Source organism: Mytilus edulis, chromosome 2, assembly GCF_963676685.1.
Source record: "Mytilus edulis chromosome 2, xbMytEdul2.2, whole genome shotgun sequence".
NCBI classification, from domain to species: domain Eukaryota; kingdom Metazoa; phylum Mollusca; class Bivalvia; order Mytilida; family Mytilidae; genus Mytilus; species Mytilus edulis.
This window is the reverse complement of record NC_092345.1, coordinates 36159644-36172586: the sequence shown is the minus strand read 5'-3', so window position 1 is coordinate 36172586 and position 12943 is coordinate 36159644. Positions and strand designations below refer to the sequence as shown.

Here is a 12943-nt window from a genome sequence, read left to right as displayed (position 1 = left end):
TCAAAAGATTTAAATTTAATTTAAACTTTAGAGGTGCTTGGTTGTATATGATTCATGGATTTAGTGTTTAAAGGTGAATCACAAATTATAGTTTTTCAACAAAGTACATATTTCTTATAGGCTTTTTTGAAGAGTTAATTTTGTTCAAATTGGGAAATTATAAGTAACCATGATTTTTTCCCCCTCGATTTAAAAATTGGTATTACATGCTTCTATTTTTTCTAAATCAACAATACAATTCCTGTTCTAGATAATAGTGCAGTCATGCTGAATGTATTTTAATTTTATTACAAAGCAAGGCTAGCTAATTAACAAAAAAGTAAACAGCAGAATGTATTATAATTTTATTACAAAGCAAGGCTAGCTAATTAACAAAAAAGTAAACAGCAGAATGTATTATAATTTTATTGCAAAGCAAGGCTAGCTAATTAACAAAAAGTAAACATTTTTATATTTGTCCTGTTTTTCGGCCATTAACCAATTACCTAATTATACCTATGGTATTTCAACTGAATTTTTAGCTCACTGTTGCATGAAAACAGTGATTTCGAAGGAAACATTTCGAAGGAAACACCTTAGAACCCTCTATTAATTAGAATCACTGTAAGAAATCCAGTATAATTCTGCAAAAATCAGACTGGTATCCTGTTTAATTGGGTAAAAGTCATATTTCCCCTTATTGTAATGTTATTAAAAAAATTGAAGGTTACATTTTTTTTCTAAATCATTTTGAAAAAAAGGACTCATCCAAGCTGCAAGGAACTTCAAGTGAATGAGACGAACACACTAATGTATTGATGTGTGAGGTTTTATTATATAGGTGCACGTAGCATGTTGTAATTTTATTGTAATTCATACTTTCTCTATTTCATGTTTATCCTATTTTCAGAATTGTGCTTGTACCAAATCTCACACTCATGATTCTCCAGCTAATGCACCTTATTCTAGAAAACCTCATCCTCTGGTGAGTGGAGCATGATGGGTAAAAAATATCTTACTTTGTTCATACAAAAATAGATAATTTTCTTTCAAGTGTTATTTTGATGTGAATTGTGTAATTTGTTGTCTTTTGTTAACTCGGAAGGGTGCATGATATTTTTACAACTAAAACAGAATATTAAGTGCTTAACAATTTAGCAATTTATTGAGGTTTTTGTCCAGTTTTTTGATACTTGAATTTAAAACTCCTCCTGGAACGGGGTTAGTACTTTAATATGTGTATGGTTATTGCATCTAAGAAAATTTAGCATGATTAACTTAATGTAAGATCTGATCTTTCTAAAAATATCTAGTTCTTTGACTACTAACATGACTAAAGACTGTCTTATATAGATATAGGAAGATGTGGTGTGAGTGCCAATGAGACAACTCTCCATCCAAATAACAATTTATAAAAGTAAACCATTATAGGTCAATGTACGGCCTGGTATATGGTTGAATATTGTTTTTATTACAAGAAACTGCTTACTGTAGTCATCAGTAGGGATAAACTTACATTATATTACTGTAAATTCAGAAATTATTACGTACATTTATTATTGGGATTTTGTCATTTTAAAACCCATCAAAACATTTTTTTAAATCTTAACCAGAATGCACAAGATTCTGAAATGGCAAAAACTTCAGTTGAAAGTATTGCAAATTTTGGTGAATCAGTACCACAATTCCTTTCAGTCATAGAATTTAAAGTCCTTTAAATGTTTCATTAAAATTATTTATAGGTACATTATAATAATTGTAACTTAATATCGAAATTAATGACATGATAATCTGACATTAAAAACAAGTAATTTTTCATAATTTTTTTTGTGACAAGAGAACATAGATTAGACAGTGTTTTTTCCTATGACTGAGGTAAAACTTACGATATATGACTGATTCGATCTTATTGCATGAAGTACAAATTTTGTTAGGTTTGCAGAGGAAATACAGAGTTAGATTTTCCCCTGGTAAAGCTAAGAAAGTTTTGCAATATCTTCCTTTCAGAAATCAACAAACAAAGATGACCTAGACAGTAATGGGGATGTAGGAAGAATGATGGAATATGTTGCTGATCCATCATTATATGAATTATATACAGTTATAGGTATGTCAAGATCATTCATTACTATATTGCTGGATGGAATGCAATACTGTGATTTTACAATTTTACATAAACCTATAGTATATGAATTCTGTATTAAGTGAGTCTCATTGGGGTCTAAGCGTGATGCGGGATTACCGAATTGCCGATTTTTTGTAAGCGTGAAAGTGAAAGTCAAATTATATTGTCGTGAAAACAGGAAATGAGGTCTTGCGGGACCCGGGAAATGACAAAAAAAATGAGAATTGCTTACGCACATATTGTAAGCGGGATACGGGAATCTAACAAAACAGTAAGTGGGATCTGGGATCGGAACCCCCCAATGAGACCCCCTATTAATATAATTTTTTTTTTACATGTATCATTCATTATTTATGAAAACACAAGTATCTGTCTTGATTTGAATACAGGTAACACAAGTTGCAAGTTATTAAAATTTCCAGGTATGGTAGCAATTTTTGAAATGTAATTTATTTTAATTTTACTCAGAAAAAAACTCACTCTAGATGTATCTGTTATATTTTCCACACAGATGATTTTTTATGCCCCTGCAAATAAAAGTGTTGAAATCATGTGAAACAAAGAGTGTGGACACAGTTAAGATTTAGACACAGTTAATGTATTATGGGGGCCTGTGTTTACACATAAAAAGTTGGGAGGTTTCTAAAAGTCAGGTGCCTGTGTTTACACATAAAACGAGGAGGATCACCTCAACACTTTCAAAGCCCATTTCAATTTTGGACAGTTCTGCATCTGAGAGAAAAAGGGTGGATGTTGGATTAATTTAGCAAAATAATGCTATTACAATACAAAATAGGATCCTTATAGGCCTTATTGTCCTTCCTTTAAGCTTACTTTCACTTGGATTGTGGGCAGTGCATCATCTGAGCTTGTTCCAAAGTGTATAAGACAGGATAGGTCTTCGAATTTGGATATTTTCTCAAAAATTGCTTCAAAAATTGCTTTTTTCTGTGGAAAAAAATTGTTTCAAAAACAAGGAGGTACAAAACATTACTTTTTTACGTCATATATATAAAATATTCCTGTTTGGTTTCAGATCTAGAGGAATTGCTGCTCAATGAAATCAGTCTCTTCCTTTAGCAGTATATAGAAGATAAACAATTTTATATAAGGCTCATGGTGACTTCCTTTTAGATACAACTTATATTTAACTATTTTTGGTGTTTGTAACAGGTAAAGGTTGAGATGGAACTATTACAGTTTTATCTATTCTATGCACAACTTATATTTTAGCAATTTTTGGTGTTTATTACAGGTAAGGGTTGTGATGAAGCCATTACAATTACATTTACACGGTACACCCCAACAGGAGAGATTGTTGCTGTGAAGAGGGTAGACTTGGATCATTATCCTCATGATGTTTCAGTATTGCAGGTACGTTAAAAAAGACTCTTTCAATGTTTGTGTACAGTGATCAAATTATATAGAGACAATTACTACTTTTGTACTGATCATAATTAATGAATAAACATTTCAAGTCCAAATGTCAAAATATCTATGCAACAAATTCATTATTTTCACCTGATGTACATTATGTATTATTTTCTATACATTTGATAATTTAATGCCCCCACCGAAGCAGAGGGGGCATTTAGTGCTACCCTTGTCAGTATATATATATGTATGTCCCAAATTTCCATTCTCTACCTTTAGTTTTCCTCAACAAAATGTTATAAAATGCTTATTAGCACAAAACAAAGATGTAGTGGAATATTGGTGGCGTCACTTTTATCGTTCTTGATTTATGTCTCTTTATTACAATATGGACACATTCTCCTTATATTTTAGTCATTTAGGGTCATTTTCCTAAGGTCCTCATATACTAGTGTATCATTGTTAAAAGTTGTGGCAATATCTGATGGCCTAATAAAGAAATATGATTAAAAGGGCATAGGACATTTGAGCGAAAAAGAAAAAGCACATAGGGTCATTTGAGCGCCGACTTCATAGGACATTTGAGCGCCGGGATATTAACCTTACCTGAGTTTTCAGACAGGACATTTGAGCGAAATTTTCCCTGATAATTTTACACGAATTAAGATTTTTTTTTAATTCAGATTCAGACATTAGTAAATGGCTTAAAGGGATTTTTGGGATAGCCTTTTTAGCTCCAGACGAAGTAGCCGACTGTTTCGTAGAAGATTTTATGGCCGTTGTACCTAACGACAAGCCTTGTATAGAATTTGCAGATTACCTGACTGATACTTATATAACAGATGAATCGTTATTTCCCCCTCATCTCTGGGCCGAAGTTCCATCCTCGTTAAAACGTACTAACAATGGGCCCGAATCATTTCATGCCCATTATAACGAGCAGTTCTATCACAGTCATCCATCAATTTATATTTTCCTTGACACTATTATCAAATTGCAATCTGTGACTTACATAAAAATTCGGAGTTTGAACATTGATGCACCGCAGAGCCGAACAGAAAAGGAGAAGGAACAGAATCTCCGGGATTTGCATTCGAAATACTGCCAGCAGGAAATTACGAGGGATTTTTATGTCAGAAGCCTGGGATATAAGTTCCAAGCCCGAACAGACTTGTAAATAATGCCGTTGCCGAGTTTTATGTTTTATGACAGTGCTTTGTTTTTAGTGCTTTGTTTACAATTAAAAGATGTTTTAATCTTTTTGTTGGTAAACTCCTGTTTTATGACTGTGCTTTGTTTTTAGTGCTTTGTTTTTTACAATTAAAATATGTTTTAATCTTTTTGTTGGTAAACTCCTCATTTAATGAACTATATTCGTAAGAAAATGTGGTATGATTGCCAATAAGACAATTCTCTATCCAAGACTTGTTTTCGCTCAAATGTCCTACGCTTATTCTTATTTTCGCTCAAATGTCCTAAAATTTAGGCGCTCAAATGTCCTATACTTTGGCGCTCAAACGTCCTTTTTTTTCTCGCTCAAATGTCCATTGCCGGATTAAAAACAGATGAAGGGTACAAATCAATGATTCAGCAACCCAACAACACCAATAAAAAGAAAACACAAATAAATTATCGGGCTAGAAACTATAACAGAAACGGATTCTGTCACTGGATTCTGTGCAATACAATGTTTCTGCACTCTTGACATACGGTAGATATTGTAGGGAAAACATCACATTTTAAACTTTGAAAATGTAAAGGTCTGCTGTGGAGAAAGATTGTATCTCACTAAAGGCAATGGTAGATATTATATATAGATGGGTCTTGTGCATAATTCCTTGCTCTTTAAAATGGTATTTAAGATACTATACACTGAAACCTAACTAACCTTTTAGACATTTTATCTGCTCCAACAAAAGTTGCAGATTATCAACTCTGAATCAAGAGATGGGCATCCTGTTTCTGACATGATTTATACTGTGTAATAGGATTTATATATAAATGTTCAGCCAGGCAAAAACTTACTTGTAAGTTAAACAGTATTTGAAATTTGTCTAAACTTTTTGTTTTCACATGATTACTGAATACATGAACAATTTATAAAATAGAAATGCTGGAATGTTAAAAGCATATAATCTTATAAAATGAAAATACTGGTAAACTTTTTGGTGGGTAGAGCCATTGATGTGTTCTAGCTGATAATGAGTTATGGCATCAGTATCATACACAGATGAAGTGAGTTATATAACATAGATTTATATACAAACTATTTTTCAGAATGAGATAATCCTGTCAAGACAGCTATACCATGAAAATGTACTACCAACTAGAGCAACATTTGTTACCAATAATGAAATCTGGTCAATCTTGCCAATCATGGCATACGGTTAGTATTATCCTAGTTATAATGTGATATATTAGTGCTTATTTTGGCATAAACATTTTGGAAGGTCCAGAGGCACTGAAGACACTCTTTTCACTGCAATTTTTTTATTCTTCTTCATACTCGATTCCCTATTGTTTTGATCAAAGGACAAATTAATTACTCTACATTCAAAATTTGACTCTGGGATGTGAAAATCTTGTCACAACCTGCAATAATGCAAGATTGTTCAAGATTATGCAATGTGTTTCTTTACATGAGGATAAAAAAAGTAAATGATTTCGTTTCTAAGATAGGAAAAATGAAGAAAAATGAATATTTTTATATGTAAAAAAAACTTTAAACAGTGGAGGTGGCAGAGTTAATTTAGGGTAAAAAATTCCTCTTATTAAACAAACATATGATATAAATTTTAGTGTACACTATACAATGTTTATAAAATAAAATGATCAGGTGAGCTGGTGACCAGACATTGAGAAATCAAGTACATTAAACATGGAGAGATAAATAAAATTCAAACAAAACTGGCATGAAAACATGAATTTGAACAAGGTGAACCAACACCTGAAGTGGTAATCGTGCGGTTGGGTAATAGTGGGTGGATACCTTAAGGTATTCACAGTTGTCTTTCACTATAAAAGTAAAATAAAACGATAACAAAGACAACAACACCCATCAATTACTGCATGGTAAGAGTTTATTATGGTCATGAAAACAGACAAAATTCGTCTGAGGGGGTTGGCAACTTTCGTCATTTACACAAATCATAAACCAAAAATTTTACATTTTTTTGGCAGACATAAATAATTAATAGTACTATTATTTCAATTATTGATAAAACATGTGTTAATGGTAATTGTATATTAAAGTGGTATGATCAAAATTTGCATCAGTCTAGACCATAGAGTATTGCTCTGAACTTAACATGAGTAATTTACACTGGGAAAATATTTCTTGGTGAAGGTGAAGCACAGTTAAACATTGGACACAAGCAATAAAAAAACCTTAAAGGCTGTAGGCCCACATATCTCAGTATTATCATAATACAAAGGTTCTCTCACTATTACAGTAATATTTTACAGGATCTTGTAAAGATTTACTCCATGCCTATTTTGGAAATGGGTTATCAGAGTTAGCAGTAGCCTATATAATGAGAGATGTAATCCAAGGTATAGAATATTTACACAGCAAAGGTATTATACATAGGTATGTTAGTACTTTAAGCACTGCTCAGCTTATTAGAGTTCATGTCAGCTTTATCTCATCCGAGTTATATATATATATATATATATATATAAGTCATGAATAAGGAAAAGAAGATTTGTGAGGCAATTTGAGCGTCACTGATGGGTCTATTGTAGACAAAAGTAGGTCTGTCGCAAATACAAAATTTCAATACTGGTATCTATGATGAGTCTATTTAGCAAATAGTCATGACAGTAATCCTATAAATAAGTGGAGATAACAATGTATACATAAAATGTGCTATTATTGCTGTTCTTCATTTTGACAGTTTTTCATTGAGGATTGAGATGTTTCCCGTAACAGCAAGTACATGACAGATTAAAGCATCGAGTTGAGTGTTATTCATTCACAATTGCAACTTGTATTTCAAGACAAGTATGTAAGAGTTTGGTAATAAGAAATGAAATTAACTTATCATCATCCCATACTTTACAGGGGCATTAAAGCTAGTCATATTCTCCTGTCAGCAGATGGACATGTGTCGTTGACAGGAATACGAAATGCATATAGTATGATAAGGAATGGACATCGACTAAGGACAGTACATGAGTACCCAATCACATGTGTGTCCATGTTAAAATGGTTCAGTCCGGAAATTTTAGCACAGGTAAGTGTAAAATAGCAGCTTACTTTGTACGTTTTCTTGACAAACTGAATAGCAAAAAACACAAAAATAACACAGAATGGCAAAAGACATACTTCAAAAAAGAAAAACACATTTAAGTCCTGAGGAAAAATAATTAGTAAATTTTCTCATTCATGGTCCTTTTTCAAATCAGATATTGATACTTGTTTAAATGAAATAAAAGTTCTGACAAAACCTTATGTTTTAAATTTATGTTCAACTCTAGAAGGTATAAAATAAATGAATATTACTGCTCAGTCTTTGTAAAAATTACAACAATTCTATGGCTTTCAATAATTATTTTGACTCTAATAGAACAACTACAGTAATTTGATAAACTGAAGCAAAGATAAGTGTGCAGAGGACAAACCCACTGTAATTACTTGCTGAAATCCATAACACCTACCTCTTCATTGAGGATTGAGATGTTTCCCCTAACAGCAAGTACATGACAGATTAAAGCATCGAGTTGAGTGTTATTCATTCACAATTGCAACTTGTATTTCAAGACAAGTATGTAAGAGTTTGGTAATAAGAAATGAAATTAACTTATCATCATCCCATACTTTACAGGGGCATTAAAGCTAGTTATGCTGAAATCCATAACACCTACCTCAAAAATACCATCTAAATCAGATATTATCCGAATTTGTAGTGAAAAAGTAACTGAATAAACACCTGCTTGATGATATTCATTCATATGACTTTAAAATGCCAAGATCATTCATGAAATTTCACAGAATTTTATTTTATTTAGTATATACATATATCCAAGCTCTAATGCATTAATTCACTTTTTTATGCATTAGAAGAGAGTACCCCACTTTTGTGGGGAAATTTGGATACAGGGAATCGCTGAAGCACTTGTACTGGAGGGAGGCTCCCACTTAGGGACATTGTTGTTTACAAAGCTAAAGCATCATAGCATATTAGAACTGATAATTTATATTAACCTTGTATTTATTTTATAACAGAATTTAACGGGATATGATACCAAATCAGATATCTACAGTATAGGTATAACAGCTTGTGAGTTAGCCAATGGGGCAGAGCCGTTTGCAGACATGCAGTTAACCCAGGTTTGTATCTTTCATCAATATCCAGCAGAAATTGTTCCATGTTTTAAACATATTTTCTTGCAATGGGTCAAATGATATTAGAATTTTAAAGGATTTGATTAAAATTTGAAAGCTATGAAATCACCTATTCTTGATTATAGACTGTACTTTTGTAATTACATGTGTTTTGTAGATGTTACTGGAGAAGATGCATGGTACAAAGCCTGTTCTTATAGATTGTACAACTATAGCTGATTTAGTTGGTGATGATGATAATGCAACACAAGGTAAAAATCTTAATTTTGGAATTAGGAGGCCCTTTAAATGAATATTTGACTAGGAGGGAGGGTTGTTGTTGTTGTAATTGGTTTTTTTTAAAGAATGATTTATGAGTTATGTCGGATTTTGCGTAAAGTAGATATTCAGGTTTTTAGTAGATATTGAAAGTTTTGTCAAATCTTTCCTCTGCATGATTGATTGTTGATATACTTATTTTGGATAAGAATTCAGAAAATGAAGTTAACACATAAGGTTTTATTTTATATGAATAGAGACAAACATATTTTGTTTATTTCATTGCCTTTTATTCTAAACATTGTGAAAAATTTGAAGCTCAAACTATTTTATCTAGGGATGGCACTTTCAATATATTGAAATTATTTACTGCTTTGATATTTCATAAATAGGTTGTGCTTTATGCAAGTATAATAATGCATTTCTATAATTCAGCTTTTGTAGTTTAAATTATACAGTTTGTTTTGTATGTTTTTTTAAAACAATATAAACATTATTAAACTTTTTTTTAAATGCTGTTTTTTTTGGAATATACTCAAGCACTATATAACTGATGTGTTTATTGCTAAAGGTTTTCTTAGTCAAAGCTTTCTTTGTCAGGGTGTGGGATTTATTTTCATAAGGTTTTGTTGTTGTAAATCTGAAAATAGTTAATATTTATGATAAATGAATATATTTTGTAAATAACAAGAATGAAAAAAAAAACTAAAGAAAATTTTAATGTCACCATCATTGGCAGTAAGAATACAAAATGACAGAATGTTTTCATACTTTGCCAAATTGTACTATATATCATACTATTGTCAAAAAATGTAGGGGTAGCCAAGCTTGTTTTCAAGGTACTGGTTTTGCTTAATTGACATATTTTGTATGGATTACATTATTTACATTTATAAGAAGAAATATTAGAATATTGAAATAAAAAAAGGAAAAGATAGATCTAATGAAAATACACACAAATGTTTTGAAAAAAGAAAAAGAAAAAAATCGATCACAGTTCTTGTATTTTACTATAAAACAAAATATATCAATTTACTGCACATTTCTTGTTAAAACTAAATTATCTGAGTTATATCAACTTATAATCCAAGATTGGAGGTATAATTCAAGGTTTTAAATTTTTGAATCGACCAAAACTTTTTGTATTTGTAAATGAATATATTTATACTTCTTTTTTCCATAATGTTAATTGTAAGGTGTTACATGAGCTTACTAAACCTTTTCTAAAGAAGCTTTGTTTTTGAGAAAGCAAAGTTGCAGTTAACTCAATTCTGTGTTTCAGAGATTTACAATATACATATTTATGCCAGTTACTTGCCAAACATGGGTTTCTAAAAATTAATCAAATTTATTTAAGTAAAAAACACACTCTTCAGATCGAAAGAACTAATTTTCCAATTAGACATTTTTTTTACACCAGAATCTGCATCATTTTTACCTAACAGTTTTTGTCATGGTTTCTATATAGATGAGCATTGTACTTTTTGTAAGTGTTTATTAAGAAAAATATACTTAAAAAACATACATATAGACATATATTAGTATACATTGCTTTATATTATATTCAGGTTATTAGATACATGTACATGTCCATTTTAATAGAATTAAACTTAGATGGGGCTAACAGATACATTTGTTTTTAGTAGAAATCAATTATTAGTACTTAGATTGAAAATTAAGTAAATAAGTATATAAGCATAATCTAAAGACAAATTATCCCTGCAAAATTGTAGTTTTTCCATTGTTTTTTTTCGCACATTATACCAACTTTAATGACGACATGATAATGTTGTCAGCAAAATGTATCTGGTGACCCCTTATAATTCATATTATTAAAAAAAGAAATGTTCACAGCCATATGTCAACATTTTATAACAAAATGAAGTTTAGAGAATTTATAGAGAAAACACCAATTAAAGAGAAAAAGAATGCATTTTTTCACTTCTGTTTTGTGTTCTCTCTATTCATTTATGGATCTTTCCCACACATTTTTAATTGATTGCCGATATGGAATTAAAGATGTGTAATAATATTGTTATTGTCCTTGATAACTTGGAAAATGGAACTTTATTATGTTTCTGTGCAATAAATTATGAACTGTTCATTCATTAAACCAATCAAATCTTATATGCTATTACAAAGTGGAAGTAAAATTTGGATATGGACAATTTCCACTTTTGATGTATAGAAACTTTGATCCTTATAAGATTGGAGAATGCCACTGTGTACAGTTTCTTTGCGTTAACTTAAGAACTGTTCAGCCAGTGCTTTTCAAATGTAAAAAACAAGCCTGAAAGTACCTTACATTAGAATACATCAATTGTGTTCAAGCAGCTTCTCTCTTTGATAAGTTCAACAATAGTTACTTTCAAAATACAGAAAACCTGGTTTGATGTCAACTTAACAGCTCATTACTTATTTTATTTAATGTACTAATTTTACATTTGGGAGGTCATTCTGACTGATGAACATGTATTGCAATAGAATATTATTGTCAGGCTAACTTTTGCATCTATCATTAATAAAAATATTAAAAGATGCTAAATTTTAATTTAGAAGCAAATATGAAAATCCTGCAGCAATGAAATTGTGTGACTTGAAACAATTTGTACTGATATCTGTGAATCTGCTTTGCTATAATTTCGTATGTATACAAAAAAAATCATAAAAAGTTCAGTTTAAACACAATATAAAAAATGGACTGGTCAGTTTCAAACAAATGGATGTCTCACTTCTTTTAAGGTTTGAATTAATTGGTATAAAGTCATGCACAAGGACAAATGTTTCAAGATTTTTGGATTTGTTTCTAAAATAGTTGTATATATGTAGGACTCTAAAGTGCGATGGGGACGCTAAAGTACGATGGTCACGCTAAAGTGCGATGGTCTACGCTAAAGTACGATTCCTCCATTCGCTAAAGTGCGATGGTCTGCGAAAGTATAGACGAGAGAATTGTACTTGGATTATGACGTTAACAGTCGTTTATACAAACCAAAAATGTATATGCCGGAACCTAAATTAAGAACATTTGATTCACAACTTTTAAACCAAATGTCCATGATTTAATTTCAGACCTAACCGTGCTTCGTCGGCTGAAGCAACTGTGTTGATTTATTTCGGATGCTGGAAGAAGGACTTGTGTCCTGCAGTCGACCATTTTACTTTATAGATGCTAAATAGGTTGAAAATAGTATACGCATAGGTATCGTAGATCCTGCTTCTATTGGCAGCGAACGGATGCACTGAAATTATTGTTTACAATTCCGTTTACATTGCGGTCCCCGTTAAAATATTCTCGATTTTATTGAAAAGTAACGTCAGGAAAATAAAGGTTCATGTTTTTCAGCGTAAATTATAAATTGTCAACTAAAACATAGTTTGTACAGTGCAGGAAAATATAACATGTCTTTTTTACGGAAAAGAGAAAGCTCGACGAATATCGCTTTTCCTCGCATTTAAGAATAAAGCTAAACACCTTGTACAAATAAATGTTACTTAATGTATTCAGACAATGTGGTCGGTCTTATAAAATTAGAAACTATCACTATATAAGCTTACCGATAAATCATAAAGCCTATCACATATGTTATACCTTAACATTCTAGCTTTTGCAAATAGACTATTTTTTTATTTTTTTTTTAAATCCATGTATTTAAATGTTTTAAACCGTCGATCTTATCATATTGGTCCATCGCACTTTAGCGTGATATACCATCGTACTTTAGCAAACAAACAACCATCACACTTTAGCGTGAGACACCATCGTACTTTAGCGTAGACCCAGGGTTTCCGCTGGCGGTCGCCATTTTCGCAATTTGCGAAAAAATAATAATTATGGCGATAAAAATTCTTTATTTGCG

At 31.2% G+C, this 12943-nt stretch overlaps 1 protein-coding gene across 6 annotated transcripts in view; it reads left to right on the top strand.

Annotated features, from left to right (window-relative positions):
* The window catches only part of LOC139512085 (STE20-related kinase adapter protein alpha-like), a 45440-nt gene that overhangs the window by 25353 nt on the left and 7144 nt on the right, over positions 1 to 12943 (top strand). For 4 of the 6 annotated variants that reach the window (XM_071299462.1, XM_071299463.1, XM_071299461.1 and 1 more), the window contains 8 exons: positions 890 to 964; positions 1987 to 2086; positions 3360 to 3478; positions 5756 to 5864; positions 6944 to 7067; positions 7542 to 7713; positions 8706 to 8810; positions 8983 to 9076. In XM_071299462.1, coding sequence (XP_071155563.1) covers positions 890 to 964; positions 1987 to 2086; positions 3360 to 3478; positions 5756 to 5864; positions 6944 to 7067; positions 7542 to 7713; positions 8706 to 8810; positions 8983 to 9076 — 898 coding nt within the window. The remainder of the gene's footprint in view (positions 1 to 889; positions 965 to 1986; positions 2087 to 3359; positions 3479 to 5755; positions 5865 to 6943; positions 7068 to 7541; positions 7714 to 8705; positions 8811 to 8982; positions 9077 to 12943) is intronic. The other 2 variants (XM_071299464.1, XM_071299465.1) reach the window with 1 other exon arrangement.